The sequence below is a fragment of the Boleophthalmus pectinirostris genome, unplaced genomic scaffold (assembly GCF_026225935.1).
Source record: "Boleophthalmus pectinirostris isolate CB_2022bp ecotype Guang Dong unplaced genomic scaffold, ASM2622593v1 HiC_scaffold_4, whole genome shotgun sequence".
Taxonomy (NCBI): Eukaryota; Metazoa; Chordata; class Actinopteri; order Gobiiformes; family Gobiidae; genus Boleophthalmus; species Boleophthalmus pectinirostris.
The window spans coordinates 37,655,798-37,679,924 of NW_026571353.1; the positions used below are offsets into that span (position 1 = coordinate 37,655,798).

At 44.2% G+C, this 24,127-nt stretch overlaps 1 protein-coding gene across 2 annotated transcripts in view; it reads right to left on the reverse strand.

The window, feature by feature from the left end:
* Positions 1-256: 256 nt before the first annotated feature.
* pcsk5b (proprotein convertase subtilisin/kexin type 5b) overlaps positions 257-24,127 on the reverse strand; it is an 84,797-nt gene continuing 60,926 nt past the window's right edge. Inside the window, exons 12-21 of one of the 2 annotated variants that reach the window (XM_055161353.1) lie at positions 21,164-21,352; positions 20,862-20,998; positions 19,489-19,608; positions 18,394-18,496; positions 15,224-15,417; positions 12,548-12,632; positions 11,532-11,635; positions 9,694-9,829; positions 9,254-9,369; positions 257-1,954 (exon numbers count right to left, since the gene is read on the reverse strand). In XM_055161353.1, coding sequence (XP_055017328.1) covers positions 1,848-1,954; positions 9,254-9,369; positions 9,694-9,829; positions 11,532-11,635; positions 12,548-12,632; positions 15,224-15,417; positions 18,394-18,496; positions 19,489-19,608; positions 20,862-20,998; positions 21,164-21,352 — 1,291 coding nt within the window. In that variant the 3' untranslated portion in view covers positions 257-1,847. Of the gene's footprint in view, positions 1,964-9,253; positions 9,370-9,693; positions 9,830-11,531; positions 11,636-12,547; positions 12,633-15,223; positions 15,418-18,393; positions 18,497-19,488; positions 19,609-20,861; positions 20,999-21,163; positions 21,353-24,127 lie in introns of both variants that reach the window. The other variant, XM_020926952.2, reaches the window with a different exon arrangement.

Sequence of the window (24,127 nt, forward strand, 5' to 3'; positions counted from 1 at the left end):
CTAAACCAGGTCTAAACCAGAACTAAACCAGGACTAAACCAGGTCTAAACCAGGTCTAAAACCAGGTCTAAACCAGGTCTAAACCAGGACTAAACCAGGACTAAACCAGGTCTAAACTAGGACTAAACCAGGACTAAACCAGGTCTAAACCTAAACCAGGACTAAACCAGGTCTAAACCAGGTCTAAACCAGGACTAAACCAGGTCTAAACCAGGACTAAACCAGGTCTAAACCAGGACTAAACCAGGTCTAAACCAGAACTAAACCAGGACTAAACCAGGTCTAAACCAGGACTAAACCAGGACTAAACCAGGACTAAACCAGGACTAAACCAGGTCTAAACGAGACTTGGGCTCAACAGACAATTTGAAAAGAACAAACATGAATTTTCAGGATGTGGTTGTTACATTCATGTCGTTTTAAAAAGCAAGACAATATCAAGTAATCCAAAGTATTCAGATTACATTACTCACTTTAAGTAATTTAATGGATTACGTTACAAACTACATTTTGGGGTATGTAATCTGTAATCTGTAGGTGAAAACATTTTTAAAGTCACCTTCCCAACACTGAAAGCAGCACATATGTTTCAGTGTCCAGTGGGAAAAAGCTCTAGAGTCGTTACGGTTTATATGTCGTAAAGCTTGAATTTATTTCTGCAGATTAGTAGTGCAGATAGTAATAATAATGATGATCGTTTTAATATAGAAATGTTAATGATTAATCGATCGTTAATTCTCTCGACGATCAATTAAGCAAATTTTATCGCATGCCCATCCCTTTAATTAAATACCTCGAACAGTCGTCAGTGTGAATCATTACTGCCATATTCCAAAGAAATAAGATTTAAACTTGCTTAATGACAGTTATTGTGTAGTAAAGTAAGTAACGGATCATGGCCTGTGCAGTTCCCTCTTTTTTTAATACCCAAGTTAAGTTTTTAAGTTTTAATACCATAAGTGAAAAACCTTGCAATTCGATATATTTTGACGGTCCACGATATTATTATGAGAGTTCTGACGATATCACGATATTTCAGTTATTGTTACAACCCAAAGAACCCAAGAAGTTAAAGTTTCTATAGCGGTTACGGTTTATATGTCGTAAAGTTGAGTTTATTTACGCAGATTGGAAGCGCAGACAGTAATAATAATGATGATAAATTTTAATATAAAAAACGTAAATCGATTGTTTGAGAAAATTTTATCGAATGCCCATCCCTAGATTCGATATATTGCGACCGCCCTCGATATTATTGCGAGACTTTTAAACGATATTTCGGTTACTGTTACACCCCTACCGAGCACAAAAAGAGTCGAGGACGTACGAGTGGAGCTGGCGCCGAGGATTTTAAGAGCGGAAAACGTCCGTGGAAAGTGTCGTCTGGGCTGGAGAATCGGGTGAAGTCGGTTGAGAACATGTGCATATATATAATAATAATAATAATAATAATAATAATAATAATAATATCTCTATGTGCGAGGTCTACGGCCAAAGTCAAGTCCAGACACACTTTTTCACATTATTGATAACGCTTCCTTTTATTATTCAATATTAATCGGCCTATACTTCTCCCATCCAAATGATCCTCCTGCAGAGACCAGAAAGAGGAGCCAAAAACGCAGAGGGCTCCCCCCGGCTCCTGGAGCTACCTACACCGGCAACAAAAAGAAGAAAGAGTTTTGGCATCGAAGCTTTGGTCACATAACTTGAATGTTTCGTCCCTGGCGGTGAGTCCCTGTACAGAAAAGGTAGGTTTGTTGTAGTCCTGTATCGCGCCTCCGTTGCAGTCCGTTAGAGGCACAGATTCTTGTATAAATTATGTGAAATGGCGGCCTGCTCCGAGCTCAGCCCTTTTGAGAACATGTTCTGCAGCAGAGTTGTTGCAGAACTTTCCTCTGGCAGAGATTGTTCTTTTTTACGAGCACACAGAAACTGCCCTCCGCCCAAGATTCTTCATTTGCTTTCCACAGACCAGGAAGAAGAGATACAGGAAGAGGAAACACACAGGGGGGGAAATCAGAGCCGCGCGATTGGACAACACGGCGGAGCGGTTTGATCCGATCAGAGGTAGAGTCGGTCGAAGGAGGGGAGGGGGGGCGGGGCGGTGGTGGTTCCGGCGGAGGGAGCGGGTCCGTTTCAGAAGAGAAGAGGAGAGAAAGAAAGAAGAGACAAACGACACACAATTAGCAAAATGTAGACGTCACAGTCAAAAGTCATTTCAGTGTAAAACCTTTAAAAAGAAAATCCCTGTACCATTCGTTCTTTTTTTAATTTCAATGAAGGACAGAAAACAATAAACCTGGGGAGGTGTTTTATTATTCCTCACGTCAAAAGCAAGAAACTGAAAACAACCCGTGTGTCGGTCGTTCATTTGTGTTTCAAAATAAAACCAAACATAAGAAAAAAGAAAAAAAACCAACTATTTTCTTCATTATTTGTCTCCAAAACCAAAATGAAAAAACTGATGATTTGTGTTTTCAGTTTTCGATTTTTTGTTTAAATTAATAATGGAAAAAACGGATAACGAATAAAAACAACTGAACCAGAACTAAACCAGGACTAAACCATCTCAGTCCCGAGTCTCAGTCCCGAGTCTCAGTCCCGAGTCTCAGTCCCGAGTCTCAGTCCCGAGTCTCAGTCCCGAGTCTCAGTCCCGAGTCTCAGTCCCGAGTCTCAGTCCCGAGTCTGAAGCAGGACTAAACCAGGACTAAACCAGGACTAAACCAGGACTAAACCAACACTAAACCAACACTAAACCAACACTAAACTGATTTCAGTCCCAGTCTCAGTCCCGGGTCTCAGTCCCGGGTCTCAGTCCCGGGTCTCAGTCCCGGGTCTCAGTCCCGGGTCTCAGTCCCGGGTCTCAGTCCCGAGTCTCAGTCCCGAGTCTCAGTCCCGAGTCTCAGTCCCGAGTTTTGTCCCAGTCTGGTCTGAACCAGAACTAAACCAGGACTAAACTGGTCTCAGTCCCGGTCTCAGTCCCGGTCTCAGTCCCGGTCTCAGTCCCGGTCTCAGTCCCGAGTCTCAGTCCCGAGTCTCAGTCCCGAGTCTCAGTCCAGGTTCCGGTTCCTGATCACCCGACAGTCTACGCGGGCGCAACTGCGGGCTAGTCCCAACACTCCTGGTTCAGTCCTGGTTCAGTCCTGGTTCAGTCCTGGTTCAGTCCTGGTTCAGTCCCGGTTCAGTCCTGGTTCAGTCCCGGTTCAGTCCGGCATAGCAGCTTTAAGTCACGTAAACGGGCAACGCTTTATCGTTTTTTTCCCATTTTTCATTTAAACACAAAATCAAAACTGAAAAAACGAATCATTATCTGTTTTTCCATTTTGGTTTTGGAGACAAATAAGGAAGAAAATAGTTGTATTTTCATTTTCTTATTTTTGGTTTTATTTTGAAAAACGAATGAACAAATGAAACATTTTTTCACTTTTATTCTACTGCTCCTTGCATTTGCACGTCTACAAGAACCTCGGCGTGCGTTTTCTGTTTCATTTGACCAATCAAAAAAACAAATCATCGTGACCATTTCAAACCGTTTTTCTTTTTTAATTGAAATTCAAAAGAACAAATGGTACACAGACCCTAGATTCATGTAGAATTTTCATAAAAAGTTCAAACTCCGGTTCAGGTCCACGCTCCTCCTGATACATAAATGACGTTAAAGCTGCACTGCGTAAACTTTTGGGATTAGCCGTTTCCATGGAGATGTTATTGACTTGCTCCGATTATTCCACAGTAAAGAAAGCAACTAAACACGTCAACACTGTCAAAATGAAACTGTTCTTATCGCTGTGTCTGGTAAAATAAACAGTATAACTATTCAATTACAAAACATACAGCTTGATCTGACTCGCCTCTCCGCAGCTACGACCTGTAACGTGCTACGGAGACACCACCTGCTCGTCTTTTGCAGTTCCAGCGCAGGGTAAAGGTCTCAAGCGGCAACAACGGCAGGTTTGTTTAATTATACTGCGACGGAGACGTGGGATTACATAACCCAGTGTTTACGCTTCGTCTCGCTTGGACCATGAGCGCCGCTGCTCCGATTGGTTTAAAGATACACTGTGTAACTTTCTGTTTCCGTGGTGAATGGACCAGCATTAAACCCTCTGCAAAGGCTCATGGTCAGAAGTAATGTAATTGAATCATTTAACTACAGTTGAGTCAATGAAAAAATTAATATGTATAACGAGTCCATGTACTGTTCGTTCTTTTGAATTTCAATTATGAACGAAAAACAATAAAATGGGGAAAACATTTTGTTATTTCATTATTCTGTTTTGGTGTCAAGCAAAAAAACAGATCTCAGTCTCTTTTTCCAACATTTAATTTAAAGTTTATTTCAAATCACACAGATCGAGCCTATTTAAATTCTGATATTTTATTCTCTCTGGTTTACTTGCTCCAGACGTTCTGCTGCGAGAAGGACTCAACCTGAAAAATCGTGAAATTTTATGGACAAACATGTCGTCTTCTTTTATAGCGACACATTGTTGAAAAGTCATTGTTGAAACTCTACGACGAGAAACAGGCAGCAACAATAAACTCTTTGTTCAGGTGACACTAAATTCACACGCGGCGCTGAGCAGCAGAACTTCCAGGGCAAATAAACCAGAGAGAATAAAATATTATAAATGAAACAGGCACGATGGTTTTTTTGACTGGTGTTTAATGACCGAAAGGACGAGATCATGGATACAAGCGCTCGAAATGAGTTTCCTCCGCAGGGTGGCTGGGCGCTCCCTTAGAGACAGAGTGAGGAGCTCAGTCACACGGGAGGAGCTCGGAGTAGAGCCGCTGCTCCTCCACGTCGAGAGGAGCCAGTTGAGGCTCGGGCATCTGTTCCGGATGCCTCCTGGACGTCTCCCTCGGGAGGTGTTCCGGGCATGTCCCACCGGGAGGAGGCCCCGGGGAAGACCCAGGACACACTGGAGGGACTATGTCTCTCTGCTGGCCTGGGAACATCTCAGGATCCCCCTGGAAGAGCTGGAGGACGTGTGTGTGCAGAGGGAAGTTCTGGGAGGTCCTCCTCAGACTGTTGCCCCCGCGACCCGACCCCGGATAAGCGGAAGAAAATGGATGGATGGATGGATGGATTAAATATTGGAAATAGAGATTCAGATCTGCATTTATTTATTTTTTGGTTTGACAATAAAATGGAAAAATTAAATAGGAAACTGTTTTCCCATTTTATTGTCGTTCTTATTTGAAATTCAAAAGAACGAACGGTACATGGACCCATCCATCCATTTTCTTCCACTTATCCAGGGCGGGTCGTGGGGGCAACAGTCTAAGCAGGGACTCTCAGACTTCCCTCACCCCAGACACTTCCTCCAGCTCCTCCAGGGGAACCCGAGGCGTTCGCAGGCCAGCCCAGAGACATAGTCCCTCCAGCGTGTCCTGGGTCTTCATTGGGGCCTCCTCCCGGTGGGACATGAACACCTCCCGAGACAGATACCTGAGTCACCTCAACTGGCTCCTCTCCACGTGGAGGAGCAGCGGCTCTACTCCGAGCTCCTCCCGTGTGACTGAGCTCCTCACCCTGTCTCTAAGGGAGCGCCCAGACACCCTGCGGAGGAAACTCATTTCTCCCGCTTGTATCCGTGAGCTCGTCCTTTCAGTCATTACCCAGAGCTCATGACCACAGGTGAGGGGAGGAACGTACATGGACCCATTGTACTTTTTTTTTTTTTCATTTATTCAACTGCAGTTAAATGATTAAATTACATTAATTTAATTCTGACTATGAGTCTTTGCAGAGGTTTAATTCCGGTCCAATTACCCTGGAAGTAAGCATGTGATGGACCTTCCAGCAAAAATGTTTAAATAACATATTAGAAAAAGAGGTCGAAATCTGGGTTTTTTTGTTTGACACTAAAACAAAGACTAAAATGAGATATCAAACTGTTTTCCCATTTTATTGTTTTTCGTTCTTAATTGAAATTCAAAAGAACGAACAGTACACCGAACACAACACCCTGCGATGAAACTTTTGAGGGAAAGCAATAACACCTCCATGGAAACATAACACAGTAGTTGGCGGAATCAAAAAAGTTGCCTTATAGTTAAATTTTAATCAACTTCTAAATTGTTAAACCTCAAACGGATAAACGTGGACACAACCTGAGAGCGGATTTCAGACCAGGTTCAGTTGGATTTCTAAGACAAACATTAAAGAGTCACCAGAAGCAGAGAAAAAGGCAAAGCAACATGCAAAATCTGAAGCACAGATCACAGGAGAAGCAGCAAAGACAAAGACAAACACTACTGACCCGACAGACACGTGGAGCGCTTTAGTTTCTATTAAAGTGTTATAGTTCTAGTGTTAAAGTTCTAGTGTTAGTTTGTCGCATGAACATTGAGCCAAAGCACAAAAGGAGCACTGATGCTGGGAGTTCGACTACAGCAGGAGGTTAGAGCGTTAGTGACACCGCGGTTAATACAGTTAAACTTACAACACTTAAGCATTCGGCAACAAACCACAGAGACCAGACTGCAAATATTCAGCCCTAAAAATCCGTTTATCATTTGTTCATTTGTTTTTCAATATAAAACCAAAAATAAGAAAATAAAAAAGCAACAGTTTTCTTCATTATTTGTCTCCAAAACCAAAAATGAAAAATGGATAACGAGTCGTTTTTTTTCAGTTTTCGATTTTGTGTTTTAATGAAGAATGGAAAAAACAGAAAATGGACTGAACCAGGACTGATCCAGGTCCAGGGCGAGACCAGACCAGGACCAGACGGGGACCAGACCAGGACTGAGACCGGACCAGACCAGACCGGGACCAGACCGGGACCAGACCGGGACCGAGATCAGAACTGAAACCGGGACCCGACCGAGACTGAGACCAGACCGGGACCAGAGCGGGACTGAGACCGAGACCAGACAAGGACCAGACTGGGACCAGACTGGGACTGAGACTGAGACCAGACCGAGACCAGACTAGGACTGACACCAGGACTGAGGCCAAGATGAGGCCGGGACCAGACCGGGACCAGACCGAGACCAGACCGGGACCAGACTGGGACCAGACCGAGACCAGACCAGGACTGAGACCGAGATGAGGCCGGGACCAGACCGGAGGCTCAGAGCCCACGGCAGGGCTGGAGCTCAAAGCTGAGGCTTGGAGTCAAAGCTCGGAGTCCACTCTGGTCCCGCTCTGGTCCGCTCTGGTCCCGCTCTGGTCCCCGCTCTGGTCCCCGCTCTGGTCCCCGCTCTGGTCCCGGACCTGGATCAGTCCTGGTTCAGTCCATATGCGGTGCAAAAGTCCGACATCGCAGTCACGGAAGTCACGTAAATGTTTTTTCCATTCTTCATTTAAACACAAAATCGAAAATTCAAAAAACAAATCCTTATCCTTTTTTTCATTTTGGTTTTGGAGACAAATAACGAAGAAAATTGTTGTTTTGTTTTCTTATTTTTTATTTTATATTGAAAAACGAATGAACGAGTGACGCACAGATTCCTAAAGTCACGTGTCCACTGCATCATTTTTACATTTACATTTGGCTGTACATTTAGGAGCTCTTGAGTTTACTGTTGGTCACAAAGTTTAATCGCAGAAGCAGTGAGATGAGGTCAAACTTGATCTCAGTCACAGCTTCTCTTTGTTTAATCTTTGTCCCGGTGTTCTGTCGAAATGAGCTCCCCGCGGCCTAAATCGACAGTCGATTCACCCCGTTGAAATAAGCGACCTTACGTTTTTCTGTTTACAGTTGTACAGATCCAATAAAGCCAAACCTGAACCTTGACCTAAAGTTTTACAACATATTTCTTTGGATTAGAGACGTGGGTTTGATTCTGTTTGCACACGGTGATCAGACTTTACACCATAATTATGTAAAATTTAGAAACTGTCTGTAAATTCTGACTAATAATTCTTTATTTCTACTCCTTGGTGTAGTTGAGAAAAAGTCAACTAGTCATGACAGAAGACAGTTTTTGGTTTTGTTTCTCTCGATTACCTGACGTGTCGCTTCATCATAAGAATAATATTTTTAAGAACGTTTTTTGATGTACACTGGACTTGAGATTTCAGCTATTACATTTTGACATGGATGTATCTGTGTCTAATATATGAATGGGCCAATGTTTGTTTTGTTTTGTTTATATTGCTATTATTTTGTTGACTATTTAGTTTAAACTAAAAAGCAATAAATATATATGCAAAAAGACTAATTTACATGAATTTGCATATTTCATTGTGACAGTCATATTCTGCTCAAATAAGGATCCGACTAAAGGTAGCACATATCGACAGGCCAATTTAGCCATTGAATAATGCTCCTACTGTAGAATCACCATTATTTACTTATTTATATGAATTTGGGTTGAGGTATGTGGCTCATTTCCACAGGTCTAAATCTTCTATCAAATAAAGCTCCTACTATATAAGAGAAAGAAATGACTGGAAACACTGAAATCTTTATATTAAACAGCGTTAAATATGATCAAATCAAATATTAATGTAGGTATTCTCCCGCAAATCTAACACGCACATGTCGATGTTTATATGCTTAACTCAGGAGTGTCAAACTCAAATTCACAGAGGCTAAAATTAAAAAGTGAGACCAAGTCATGGGCCAAACTAAATTTGTATTTGAAAAATTTCAACATCTACATTTTTTCTCTTCTTTCGAGATATGTAATGTTAAATATTTTCTTATTAAAATAAATGTTTAATAATAGTTTTGCTCAAACATTGAATCCAGAAGGAGTATCACATAAAATAACAAAATTTTAAATAAATAATGTCTCTAAAGTCGATCTGTAGCCAGCGGGCAGATCTGATACAGATTTGATATGATCTCACGGGCCAAATTTAGTTATACTGCGGGCCAAATTTAGCCCCCGGGCCTGAGTTTGACATGTTGCTGCTTAACTAGTAAAAACGTAAAATAAAACCAGTACACTTTTAAAATGTTACTTGTTACTTTACTTCTGCCTGGGGAGCTCAAATCGACGATATTTAAACTGTAAAAGCGCTTGTGGGTCGTGCGCATGCGTAGTAGCACTAGGTAGCTCAAATCGACGGGACACCGGACACCTACAACCCACGATTTTTAGCCACGACTCAAGATTCACCCCACGATCAGCTCAGAAATCGGCCAAAATCCTGCAGTGGACACCGGGGCTTTAGATGACTTTTTAAATCTGCTGACAGAAGTTTCCCTCCTGTGCCCGTGTTAAAGCCCGCAGCAGACCCCAGCGCAGCTCTAGTCTCCGCTCTCTGCTGCACATCTGGACTCACCATCTTTGCAGATTGTGCTGACCACACAGGCCCCTCCCTCCAGGTTGTATCCGCTCACACAGGTGCTGCAGTTCCTCTCTCCGGGGCCCAGACACTCGTAGCAGCTGTGGTCGCACCTGCAGCACAACACAAGACGAGAAGTGTAGAGGCGGTGTCGTTTTATTTTGAAGAGTCACATTTCATAGCGACCAGGTTTCACAGGCAGATGATTATTAGTGATACTAGTGATCTGTGTCTCTAATAAGTCTGTAGACCTTTAGTCGTTCAGTTGATTACCGTATTTAGCTTTAAAGCTTGTGAAAAATACATCACAAGCAAAAAACAGAAGAACAGTATCTGTAAAAAAAACAAAAACAAGTGCGAGTGTTGGGAGAATATGTCGAAAAAAACTAATTCTCTACAAAGCCTAATGAACTGACAGGTGTGGGGTGTGGACTCACTTCTTGCAGGAGCGCTGCACCTGTCCCTGGTCCTGCGTCTCGGACAGGTAGTACCCGCTGCTGCAGGTGGACACACACCTCCAGTCCTCCAGAATGTACCCGTCTGCGCACTTTGTACAGGCCTCGATCCCCGTGCCTGAAAACAAACAGGACACATTAGTTACACATAGATACAGCTGTGTTGTGGTCAAGACCACATTAAACGAGACCAAGACCAGTCCAAGACCACAGGGTCCCAATGCCAGGACAAGACCAAGACTACTGAGGGTCGAGACCAAGACAAGAACAAGACTTTTAAAGGTCAAACCCGAGACAAAACCAAGACCACGGCCCATCGAGACCAAATCGAGACCATCTTTGTCATTTTCATTTATTTGTATTTTATAGTTATTTTGGCACATTTATATCAATTTTTTATATAAATCCATCTTCATTTTATTGGATTAATGTTCATTCATTTAGGCCTAAAATAAGCCAAGAAAACTGTACTGTACTTAAACACTCTGTGCCTCTTTTTTTCTACCCTCAGCCACACTTTCAGAACCTCTTTAAAAGAACTTCCACTGGCGCTTTACACAAAACTGAAGGAAGTGAATAAAGTGGGCAGGATTTTTAAACCTGTTTTTTCAAGTTTATAACTGGAGTTACATTCTCTTACAGGGTTTGCAGTGGGATTTAGCAGCCTCCAGCCTGATTCATCAGCCGCTTTCACTTTGTGGAAACGTCTGAACTCGCAGCATTAGGATTCGTTCGCTCGACAGTAGTCGAGTACTTTTTTTATTTAACAGATCTCTGCTATTTGGTCGTGATGTATGTAATGCACCAGTAACGGGACTAACTGGTATATGAAGCTTTTCCCAAATCCCGTAGGAAGAAGGACAATAACGTCACCAAACATTCTCTTTGTTCCGGCTTTAAATCCTTGATCTCAGGAATCATCGCCAACACAGACCCTTCACTGATCGGCTGGTGACCAAACTCACACTTCCAGGGTTTTTGTGAACAGTCTAGTGTATTCTGATTCCTGAGACACTGGACAGAAATGAAATTGAATGGAGGCACTAGGTGGCGCCAGCCTGTCTAAACAGCCTCTGCACATTTAACAAACACACGTCGTGACAAACACAGATGCGTTTGTGCACTTTTGTTAAGCAAACTTCAGCCACATGTCGCAGTAAGAAGTTTATTGCCGACAGCAGCCGTAATGAAAGATGATCAGACTTGACGAGTGTCAGACCTCGAGTCCAAGACAAGACAGAGAACAAGCACCTTCAAGACCGAGACGAGACCGAGTCCCAAAGAGGTCGAGTCCGAGACGAGACCAAGACTGTAAAAAAATGATCTTGAGGCCAATCTCAAGACCAAAATCAGTCTCAGTACTACAACACCAGATGCAGCATTATTACATTTTCAGTGAGAGCATTTTTGGTTGGAAACATACAACAATTTTAATTTATTTTTAGTTAAATTTGTTGCGATTGGTTTCCAGTTTTAAATGGGCTGGTAGCACTTCCACAGTCTGGTCCCTTTGGCAGAGAAAGAGACTGACCAAGAGTTTATCCTGTACTTTGGGACAACACAATTACCACGAGTAGCACCTCTTGTTTTAGCTCTGTGTGTGCAGTTTATGGTCCTGGCAAATTCTGAATTCAGTGGTGTATCAGAGTCAAGACACTTAAAAATTAATTTAAGATGATTAAAATTGGTAAAATTTTCAACATTAAATAGATTATGTTTCTTTAAAAGTTCACAGTGGTTATACAGTGTGTCAGGGCCAAATCAAGAGTGTGTGTCGGTGTATGTGCATGTGTATGTGTAGTGTGTGTTCGGGAGCGTACCTGCGCAGGTGGCACACGCTCGGTGGCAGGGCTCACACGTTCGTCTGTGGCCGTTGTAATACGTCCCTGCGTCACACGTCATCTGACACCGGTTTCCCTGGAGACTGAACACACAGAGGTGAGTTAATAAAAGACGGGATTCTTAAACGAGGAGGAAGTGTTGAGATTATTACACCATGTTCATTACACCGGGTTCATTTTAAAGTGCATACTGGAGCTGAAAATAGAACTCACTCAGGTCTAAAACTACAGACACCAGAGTTTATACGAGAGACAGAATCTGTGTATCATTCGTTCATTCGTTTTTCAAAATAAAACGAAAAATAAGAAAACGAAAAAACACCTATTTTCTTCATTATTTGTCTCCAAACCAAAATGAAAAAACAGATAAGGATTCGTTTTTTCAGTTTTCGACTAGACCAGGACTGAGACCGGGACTGAGACCGGGACTGAGACCGGGACTGAGACCGGGACTGAGACCGGGACTGAGACCGGGACTGAGACCGGGACTGAGACCGGGACCAGACCAGAAATGAGACCAGGAATGAGACCAGGACCAGACTGAGGACCAATCCCAGGAATAAAACAGGACTACACCAGGACTAAACCAGGTCCCGGTCTCAGCCCCGGTCTCAGCCCCGGTCTCAGCCCCGGTCTCAGCCCCGGTCTCAGCCCCGGTCTCAGCCCCGGTATCGCAAATTGAAAAAACAAAATCGTAAACTGAAAAAATTAATCATTATCTGTTTTTTCATTTTGGTTTTGGAGACAAATAATGAAGAAAACTGTTGTTTTTTCCTTTTCTTATTTTTTGGTTTTATTTTGAAAAACAAATGAACAAATGATACACAGATTAGACGGGTTGACCTTAGCCTTCTTCAGAGTGAAAACAAACTACGTGTGGAAACTCAAAATCAGCACATGCTTTTTAAAAATGTTTTAACTGGACTAAGACACATTTCACAGACAGATGAGACACACTGGTGCAGGTCCTGTTGTGTGTGTGCGGTGACTCTTACCTCATGCCCGGTTTACACTCGGTGCAGACGCTGGAGCCTGTGCACTTTTTACAGTTTTCAGGACATCGTCGACAAATGTTTGAATCTGGAGAAAGAGAAAATCCCAGTCACACACAGAGCAGGAAAAAACACAAGGACATGGAGATTAAACTGGGCGTATTCTGCATTTTAAGGTCATCTTCACCTTAAAATTCAGTATTTCTTTGTTTTTACACTGAGAATTAAAAATTAGATGCTTTGTGAGCGGGATTATTATTGAAACATGGTTAAAATATTAAAAAGGTGATACAGACACAGTGATTTATGCTCCTGTCCTCTTTTTTTCCATTGACTCCACATATTGTTATTCCAATATCTCTGTGTGAATTACAATGAGAATCATTTTTGAAGGTCAATATTTATCAGTGTTGGGAGTAAAAGTAACGAAATTACTGTAATGCGTCGCTTTTTGCTGTAACGCAGTAATGTAACAGCCTGATTCATCAACCGGTTTCACTTTGTGGAGACCGTCTGACCTCGCAGCATTAGGATTCGTTCGTTCTATGGTAGGCGAGTACTTTTTTTATTTAACCAATCTCCGCTGTTTGGTTGTGACGTTTGTAATGCGCCGCTAACTGGGCTAACTGGTATATTAAGCTTTTCCCAAATCCCGTAGGAAGAAGGACAATAACGTCTTTCCCCTTGATGAAATTCACCAAACATTCTCTTTGTTAAGCCTTTAAATCCTCGACCTTGGGAATAGTTGCCAAAACAGAATATCTGTCTCTTCACTGATTGGCTGGTGCCTAAACTCGCACTTCTGGGGATTTTGCGAACCGTCTAGTGTATTTTGATTCCTGATCTAGTCGCTGGAGAGATTTGAAATTGAGCGGAGACACTAGGTGGCGCCAGACTGACTAGTAATGTGGCACTACAGGGAGAAAAATGTAAATATTTTAGTCGGTACAAATGTGAGTAACGCGCATCACAGTGCTTTTTAACCTGGATTGAAGTGGTGGGTTTTTCTTTTTTTTTTTTTCATACAAATTCGCTAAAATCACTGCGATATCAGCAGCGGTGAAACATCATCGTTACGGTTCAGAGCGTCGGGACGACCCGGAGGTGCACCTGCGTAGATCGGGAGGTGCACCTAAACCGTCGGGTAATTACGAGAGAAAGCATCAGCGCAGAACTCCACGCTGCACGGGACGAAGAACAGCCGAGGCCCGATCGAGCTTTTCAGACGCCTGACCACGGGTTCGGGGTTCTCCCAGGAGCGGTCTTAGTCCAAGATCAGTCCTAGTCTTAGTCCAAGATCAGTCCTAGTCTTAGTCCAAGATCAGTCCTAGTCTTAGTCCAAGATCAGTCCTAGTCTTAGTCCAAGATCAGTCCTAGTCTTAGTCCAAGATCAGTCCTAGTCTCAGTCCAAGATCAGTCCTAGTCTTAGTCCAAGATCAGTCCTGTCTTAGTTCAGTCCGGTTTAGAGTCAGTTCCTTGGTTCAGTTCTGGTTTTGTCCTAGTTTAATCCTAGTTTAGACCTGGTATTAGACCTGGTATTCAGTGGTTCCTGGTTTCAGTCCTGGTTCAGTTCAGTTTCCTGGTTTAGACCTGTTCAGTCCTGGTTTCCCGTTTTAGTCTTTTGTTCTGGTTTAGTTTGTAGTTTAGTCCTAGTTCAGAACTGATCCAGGCCTAATACCAGGTCTAAATTAGGACTAAACTAGGACAAAACTAGACCTGGTATTAGACCTGGATCAGTTCTGGTTTTGTCCTAGTTTAGTCCAAGTTTAGTCCTAGTTTAGTCCTAGTTTAGACCTGGTATTAGACCTGGTTAGACCTGGTTTAGACCTGGGTTCAGTCCTCTCCTTTAGTCCTGGTTCAGTCCTGGTTCAGTCCTGGGTTCAGTCCTTTCCTTTAGTCCTGGGTTCAGTCCTGGGTTCAGTCCTGGGTTCAGTCCTGGGTTCAGTCCTGGTTCAGTCCTCAGTCCTGGTTCAGTCCTGGGTTCAGTCCTGGGTTCAGTCCTGGTTCAGTTCCTGGGTTCAGTCCTGGGTTCAGTCCTCTCCTTTAGTCCTGGTTCAGTCCTGGTTCAGTTTTGGTGTAGTCCTGGTTTAGACCTGGTTTAGACCTGGTATTAGACCTGGGTTCAGTCCTCTCCTTTAGTCCTGGTTCAGTCCTGGGTTCAGTCCTGGGTTCAGTCCTGGTTCAGTCCTGGTTCAGTCCTGGTTCAGTCCTGGGTTCAGTCCTGGGTTCAGTCCTGGGTTCAGTCCTGGGTTCAGTCCTGGTTCAGTCCTGTTTTTGTCCTGTTTTAGTCCTGGTTCAGTCCTGGTTCAGTCCTGGTTCAGTCCTGGTTCAGTCCTGGTTCAGTCCTGGTTTAGTCCTGTTTTTGTCCTGTTTTAGTCCTGGTTCAGTCCTGGTTCAGTTTTGGTGTAGTCCTGGTTTAGACCTGGTTTAAATCTGGTTCAGCCCTGGTTCAGTCCTAGTTTAGTCCTGGTGTAATGTTTTATATTTTAAACACAGTAATATTGTAATGTAAAAAATAACTTTGAAACGACAGAAACAACTCATAAATAAATAACACATTACAGTTTTGAAGTATTTTGCCCAACACTGATATTTATTGTACTTTTTTCTTTATACTCCGATACGCTTCGAGCTGTAGAGGATTGACCAACGAGCAGATCAGGGACTCGGCGTACGTACCGTGGTCGAGGTAGAACCCGTCGGCGCAGCTGGCGACGCAGGTGTTGGAGCCTTCGTTGAGGTGGAACCCGGAGCGGCAGGTGCTGCACTGGTCGCTGCGGCTGCCCACGCACGTCTCGCAGGACGACGAACACTTCTTACAGCGCTTACGCTCGTCACGGAAGAAACCGCTGGGACACTCGGACACGCACATCCTGGACACAGACACCAGACACGGATCAGATCACTCAGACGTTCTCATGTTAAAACACAAAATCACAAACTGTACACTGAGAAAACTCTCATGTTTCTCTAAAATAACTGAGTCTAGTTTTATGATGTGGATCCTGAAGCCGTGTGTCATTCGTTCATTTGTTTTTCAAAATAAAACCAAAAATAAGAAAATGAAAAAACAACTGTTTTCTTCATTATTGATTGATGATAAAGATTTGTTTTTCATTTTTCGATTTTGTGTTTAAATGAATAATGGAAAAAATGGAACGGACTAAACCAGGACTAAACCAGGACTAAACCAGGACTGAAACAAACAGGACTAAGCCATGACTAAACCAGGACTAAACCAAGACTAAACCAGGACTGAAACAGAACTAAACCAGGACTAAACTAGGACTAAACCAGGACTAAACCAGGACTGAAACAGAACTAAACCAGGACTGAAACAGAACTAAACCAGGACTAAACCAGGACTAAACCAGGACTAAACCAGGACTAAACCAGGACTGAACCAGGACTGAACCATAACTAAACCAGGACTAAACCAGGACTGAGACAGAACTGAACCAGGACTGAAACAGAACTAAACCAGGACTAAACCAGGACTGAAACAGAACTAAACCAGGACTAAACCAGGACTAAACCAGGACTGAACCAGAACTAAAACAGGACTAAGCCATGACTAAACCATTTTCAGTCCCGGTCTCAGTCCTGATCCTGTTCCCGGTCTCAGTCCCGGTCTCAGTCCCGGTCTCAGTCCCGGTCTGGTCTGTCCCGGTCCGTCCCGGTCTCGGTCTCTGTCCCGGTCTCAGTCCCCCGGTCTCAGTCCCCTCTCTCCGGTCTCAGTCTCCCCGGTCTCAGTCCCCGGTCTCAGTCCCCCGATCTCAGTCCCCCGATCTCAGTCCCCCGATCTCAGTCCCCCGATCTCAGTCCCGGTCCCAGTTTCAATCCTGGTCCCAGTCTAAGTCCCAGTCTGGTTCCGATCTTGTCCCAGACTTGGTGTAGTCCTGGTTCAGTCCTGTTTTAGTCCTGTTTTAGTCCTGTTTTAGTCCTGTTTTAGTCCTGTTTTAGTCCTGTTTTAGTCCCGGTTCAGTCCCGGTTCAGTCCCGTTTTAGTCCCGTTTTAGTCCCGTTTCAGTCCCGGTTCAGTCCCGTTTTAGTCCCGTTTCAGTCCCGTTTCAGTCCCGGTTCAGTCCCGGTTCAGTCCCGGTTCAGTCCTGGTTCAGTCCTGGTTCAGTCCTGGTTTAGTCCTGGTTTAGTCCTGGTTCAGTCCTGGTTCAGTCCTGGTTCAGTCCTGGTTCAGTCCTTCATCACAGTTTAAGTCACGTAAACGGGAAACGTCCGTTATCTGTTTTTTCCATTTCATTTAAACACAAAATCAAAAACTAAAAAAAAACCAAATCATTATCTGTTTTTCATTTTGGTTTTGGAGACAAATAATGAAGAAAACAGTTGTTTTTTCGTTTTCTTATTATTGGTTTTGATACACAGATTCTCCCGTGTGAGATGACGTGTTTTGTTTGTTTCGCAGCCCGAACTTGACTCGGTCTTTTCCACAGTTTCGACGCCGTTGTGACGTAATTTATTGAGTCATTGTCTGAATCCCACAGAATTTTTGGGGTGGTGTTTTCAGGAAGAGGTGTTCCCAAAACACGAGTCCAACGTGTCAGGAAACGGCTGTCAGACCCGGAGAAACAGACGCGGGACAAACTCAGAGACCGGCGAGGACGACAGACGCTCTGACCTCAGACCCACGAGCGAGAAAGTCCAACAACCCGGAGCCAAACGTCCAGAAAAACTCCTCTAAACCTTTTGTGTCCTCGTCTCCTCGCGCCTTTTCAGATAAAGTGTGTGTCCTGACGTGACCCTGTCCTCATTAAAGGTCCCCCGCGGTTCACATCAGGAGCTGATGATCGAGCTCCTGTCTGTGCCCCTGTCTGTGCCCCTGTCTGTGCCCCTGTCTGTGCCCCTGTCTGTCTGTGCCCCTGTCTGTCTGTGCTCCTGTCTGTGCCCCTGTCTGTGCTGTCTGTGCTGTCCCCCTGTCTGTGCCCTGTCTGTGCCCCTGTCTGTGCCCTGTCTGTGCTCCTGTCTGTCCCCTGTCTGTGCCCTGTGCTGTCTGTGCCCTGTCTGTGCCCTGCCCCTGTCTGTGCCCTGTCTGTGCCCCTGTCTGTGCCCCTGTCTGTGCTCTGGTTCAGTCCTGGTTTAGTCCTGGTTCCTGGTTTAGTCCTGGTTTAGTCCTGGTTTAGTCCTGGTTTAGTCCTGGTTTAGTCCTGGTTTAGTCCTGGTTTAGTCCTGGTTCCTGGTTTAGAGTCCTGGTTTAGTCCTAGTTTAATCCTGGTTTAGTCCTGGTTTAGCCTGGTTTAGACCTGGTTCAGACCTGGTTCAGTCCTGTTCAGTCTGGTTCAGTCCTGGTTTAGTAGTCCTGGTTCAGTCCTGGTTTAGTCCTGGTTTAGTCCTGGTTTAGTCCTGGTTTAGTCCTGTTTAGTCCTGGTTTAGACCTGGTTTAGACCTGGTTCAGTCCTGGTTTAGTCCTGGTTTAGTCCTGGTTCAGTCCTGGTTTAAGTCCTGGTTCAGTCCTGGTTTAGTCCTGGTTTAGTCCTGGTTTAGTCCTGGTTCAGTCCTGGTTTAGTCCTGGTTTAGTCCTGGTTCAGTTTAGTCCTGGTTTAGAGTCCTGGTTTAGACCTGGTTTAGTCCTGGTTTAGTCCTGGTTTGGAGTCCTGGTTTCAGTCCATATACGGCGCAAAAGTTCTGCATCTTCACAGTTATTTTGTTGAGAGTAAATTAAAGTGCTGTAATAGTCGTGTAAAGTTTTAAATTTTAAACACAGTAATATTTTAATGTTACAAATTACTTTTACACACATGACAGTTTTAAAGTCACTCGTCCGACAGTGTCAGAGAGAAACACAAAGACACGTCCTGTGTGAGAGGTCAGAGGTCAGAGGTCAGCGGGTCTCACCTGGTGTTGTTCTTGAACTTGAGGAAGTAGTGCAGACAGTTGATGCAGTGGTGGGGTCCGGGGCCCTCACAGCCGCTCTCGTTACACTCGGGGTCACAGGGGCCTGGGCACAAACACAGAGTCAGGACCACACAGGACGCTGCAGGTGTTCACCTGCCCTACAGGTGAGCTCAGAGGTCAAGAGGTCATGTCCAAGACCGGGATTTTGGTCCGGATCACCCAAATGCACAAAGCTCGAAGCTCCACAGAAAAGTGTTGGTGTGTCGAGCATCAACAGCCCAGTGTCTGTCAAAGGAATTTTCTCACATATGTTTGAGTGAGTCAGTGTATCATTCGTTCATTTGTTTTTCAAAATAAAACCAAAAATAATAAAATGAAAAAACGAACGATTCATTTTTTTTCATTTTTCAATTTTGTGTTTAAATGAAAAATGGAAAAAAAACAGATAACAACGGTTTCCTGTTTCCTGTTTACGTGACTTAAACTGAGATGCCGGACTTTAGCGCCGCATATGGACTAAACCAGGACTAAACCAGAACTCAACAGGTCTAAACAAGAATTGAACCAGGACTAAACCAGATCTCAGATCCCGGTCTCAGATCCCGGTTTCAGTCCCGGTTTTCTGATCACCCGACAGTCTACGCGGGCACACATCCGGGCCAGTCCCAACATTCCTGGTTCAGTCCTGGTTTAGTCGTGGTTTAGAATTGAGACCGGGACCAGACCAGGACTGGGACTGAGACCGGGACTGAGACTAGGACTGAGACCTGGTTTGGTCCTGTTTCTGTCCTGGTTCAGTCCAGCATCACAGTTTAATTCATGTCAACAGGAAACAGCCGTTATCTGTTTTTTTTTCCATTTTTCATTTAAACACAAAATCGAAAAATGAAAAAATGAATCATTATCCTTTTTTTCATTTTGGTTTTGGAGACAAATAATGAAAAAAACAGTTGTTTGTTTGTTTTCTTATTTTTGGTTTTATATTGAAAAAACGAATGAACGAATGATCCACAGATTTGCGTCTGTAGAATCTCTCACTGGTTTGAAGTCAGACTGTAGTTTTGATCAGAATCACTGGTTAAACTGAGCTGTTACCGTTGTACTCCTCGGTGAACTCCTCCTCTGTGGGCTGTTCCACGGAGCGCGGTTTGTCACTGCGGGTGTACGGGTGCACAGACGTGCCGTACAGAACCAGAGACCACTCTTTAAGTTTACCTGAAACACACAGATACCGAGTCTGGACTTTTGTGTTCATGTTTATGACAAAGCTGAGCACACGAGACTCAGAGCAACAGGTGACAGGAGCTCCTCACACACAGGAGCTCTTCACACAGACACAGACACACAGACACACAGTCACACACACAGTCACAGACACAGACACAGTCACACACACAGACACAGTCACACACAGACACAGTCACACACAGACACAGTCACACACACAGACACAGTCACACACACACACACACAGACACACACGACACAGTCACAGACACACACAGTCACACACACAGACACAGACACACACACACAGACACACAGTCACACACACACAGACACACAGACACAGTCACACACACACACAGACACACAGTCACACACACACAGTCACACAGACACACAGTCACACACAGACACAGTCACACACACACAGTCACACACAGACACACACACACACAGACACAGTCACACACACAGACACAGTCACACACACAGACACAGTCACACACACAGACAGACACACACAGACACAGTCACACACAGACACAGTCACACACACAGTCACACACACAGACACACAGTCACACACACAGACACAGTCACACACAGACACACAGACACAGTCACACACACACACAGTCACACAGTCACACACACACACAGTCACACACAGACAGTCACACACACAGACACACACACAGTCACACACACAGTCACACAGTCACACACAGTCACACACACAGACACAGTCACACACACACAGTCACACACAGTCACACACAGACACAGTCACACACAGTCACACACACAGACACAGTCACACACAGACACAGTCACACACAGTCACACACACACAGTCACACAGTCACACACAGACACACAGACACAGTCACACACAGACACAGTCACACACACACACAGTCACACACACAGACACAGTCACATCACACACACAGACACAGTCACACACACACACAGTCACACACACAGACACAGTCACACACACAGACACAGTCACACACACAGACACAGTCACACACACAGTCACACACACAGACACACAGTCACACACACAGACACAGTCACACACAGACACAGTCACACACACAGTCACACACAGACACAGTCACACACACAGACACACACAGACACAGTCACACACAGACACAGTCACACACACAGACACAGAGTCACACACAGACACAGTCACACAGACACAGTCACACACAGACACAGGGTCGTACCAGGGACTTTCTGGCTGCGGAGCTGGAAAGGAGAGTCGTAGATCTCCAGGACCCAGTCACCTGCCGCCTTCTCGCCCCAGCAATGTGTTGTCATGAACTCCCAGTTCTTAAAGCCCTCGGTGGAGTGGTCGAACAGCCTGCGCACACACAAACACACACACACACACACAAACACACAGTTCAGGCTCAAGAAACACACTGAATATTGAGCAGGAAGTACAGTAAAACACATGTACACAGATAAATAACAGTGTCTATAGTGTGTGTGTGTGTGTGTGTGTGTGTGTGTGTGCGTGCGTCACCTGTTGGCCAGCAGCTGCGACTTGGTGCCCGAGGGTGACGTGAGGTTGATTGACAGGTCTCCTCTGCGCGGGTGCAGGATGGTGATGCGGACCACCACGTGCTCCAGGTAGATCACCTGGTTGTTGGGGCTGTCGGGGCAGCCTGTGGCCTTGTACACGGAGCGCACCACATGCTCCGGACGGATGTTTCTACGACAAAACCAGGAGTTTTAGATTAGTTCATATGGTTTGAGTTCATTTACATTTTCAGTCACTGCCCCCATGAGCCAAAGAACAAGCAAAAAAAAACAACAAACTTATTATTAGGAATGTAATGATATCCAAATCTCTCGGTACGATATTATCACGATATGCATTTCGCGGTACGATATTTATTGCGATATTTTGTAGATGGGACACTTTTTTGCTTTTAAAATATCCTGACAAGGTTTTGATGTGAATTATTTCCATCATAGTCCCAAGAAATCAAGTAAAAAACATATTTCTTCATGTTGTCTGTGCTGAAAAGAATCATGGGATATGTAGTTCCCGATGTTTAAAGCTGTTGCTACTATAAAACCTGCATTTAAGCAAAGAAACTTGTGATTCTATATATTGTGACAGCCCACAATATTATGGTGAGACTTTTGACAATACGATATCACGATATTTCGTTTAGGGTGACCAGATTTTCAGAATAAAAAACTGGGACATCCCTGTTTATTTGGTGGTTGAAAATACAAAAACTGTGAAATGAGTTCATAATGAAGGAAAACTGTTCTGCACTCGGCACTAATGTGAGTCAGTATAGTCACATTTTCTGGATTGAAGTGGTGGGTTTTTCGCTAAATTCACCACAATGTCAGCAGCGGTGAAACACCATCGCTGCGGTTCCGAATGTCGGGATGGGCCCAGAGGTGCACCCACGTAAACCAGGAGGTGCACCTAGACCTTCAGGTGACCACGGGCAAAAGAACCGGCGCAAAGCTCCACGCTCCACGGGGCTAAACAAAGCAGCTGATGTCCGATCGCGCTTTGGTCTCTTAGGGGCGGCCCTAGACTCCAAGTCCTAGTCCAAGGTTAGTCCTGGGTTCAGTCCTGGGTTCAGTCCTGGTTCAGTCCTGGGTTCAGTCCTGGGTTCAGTCCTGGGTTCAGTCCTAGTTTTGACCTGGTTTAGTCCTAGTTTTGACCTGGTTTAGACCTGATTTAGTCCTGGTTCAGTCCTCGATTCAGTCCATATACGACGCAAAAGTTCAGCATCTTCGCTCGCTGATTGTTATTTGACGATGAGCGACAGTTATTTTGTTGAGTCTCTTCAAGTGCTGCAATAGTCGTGTAATGTTTTATATTTTAAATACACTAATTTTGAAATGTAACAAATTACTCTGAAATAACAGCAACAAGTCATAAACAAACAACATATTACAGTCTTGAAGTAACTTGTCCAACAGTGAGTTTTAACACAAACTGACCAGAAAGAACTGAAGAACTTTAGCTGAAACGACGACACGTGAGCTGATTTGTGTTGTTAAAAAAACACAGCAATTTTTTACAGCTATTTTTTTCAGTTCAATTTTCACTCATATTGATCACAGGCTCCAGAAGAAAAAACTGTTGAAATCCATTTTGCAATCCTTTTTTTTTTCTTCTTTGGACCAAAAATGGAAACTTTTTTGACAGCGTTTGCCATGGTAACAGCTAAACAATCCACCACAGAGATGTACGTAAACACCACCAGCGCGATGTCACTGCAGAGTATCAGTACTATTCAGCGGACCGATCACACAGTATGTGAGCGGGTCCGTGTGCGTGTGAACACTGGGTGGGGAGGGGGGGGAGTGGGGCTCAGGGAAAAGGCCTAAAACACGAGGAGTATGCGGCGGTGGAGCAGCTGATCAGGAGCAGGCCCAGAGCACACGTCACCGCTGTCTCTGCTCCAACTCACTGCAGACATTACACAGACATTACACACACAGAGACATTACACACACACACACACACACACAGACATTACACAGACTGAAGCCGGCCAGAGGATCCGACTCCACATGGACCAGCTCCACCACTTTAGGAAGCATTTATCATTAACGCACATTAAAGCGACAACAGCGACCACACAACACGCACACGCAAAAAACACAACGCTACATACGACTACAATACATGCATCACGAATTTCAGACTTAAGGTTGTCACGTAATGCATACTGGGAAGTGTCCTCCGAAAACGTGAGCATCCAATCGTCATGTTTGATTTCACAGTGGGATGCGTCTATTGTCAAAGCCGATCTTTTCAAGTGTTTTGAACCGTATCGCTTTTGTTTCTGGATCTGATATTGTCATATTTTAGTTTTGGGATTCGGACATCGTAATTGTGTGGTTGTTGGAACCTAACAGGCTCGAGAAATGGACTTCGGACGTTTGCGAATTCCATAACTGCAAACGTGAATCAGATGTGAGTGACTGCAAATCTCCGATCAAACTGTTTCTCTTCCCAACGGAATTGAAAAATAGTGAAAGGTGAAGGTGATGGGCAGGATTGATCCACAGGAAGAACCAAAAAGGAAACATTTGACTGACTAATAAATCATCCCGAATTTGCAGCGAACATTTTGTATGAGGAACTCCATAAATATTGTACCATGAGATGTGTATCGTGAAATAATAATATATACCGAGAGATTTGGATATTGTTACATCCCTAATCGTGAGCCTCCCCACCATATCGTGAGCCTTTTCATGATATCAGAATAAATATCATACCGTGAGGTTCACACGAGAAGATATTGTATCGTGAGACTTAGTGGCCATAAGAGGAGCCAAAAGCTACACAACTTTTTGATGTGATGACTTTTACAGCAAAATCTGCTCCTATTGGGCACTGCAGTTTTCTGAAAATGGAAGTCAATGGACTGGTGTTGTTTATTAAATTTTAGATGAGCAAATTATAACGCAAAATTATATGAAACTTATAACGATCCACGAG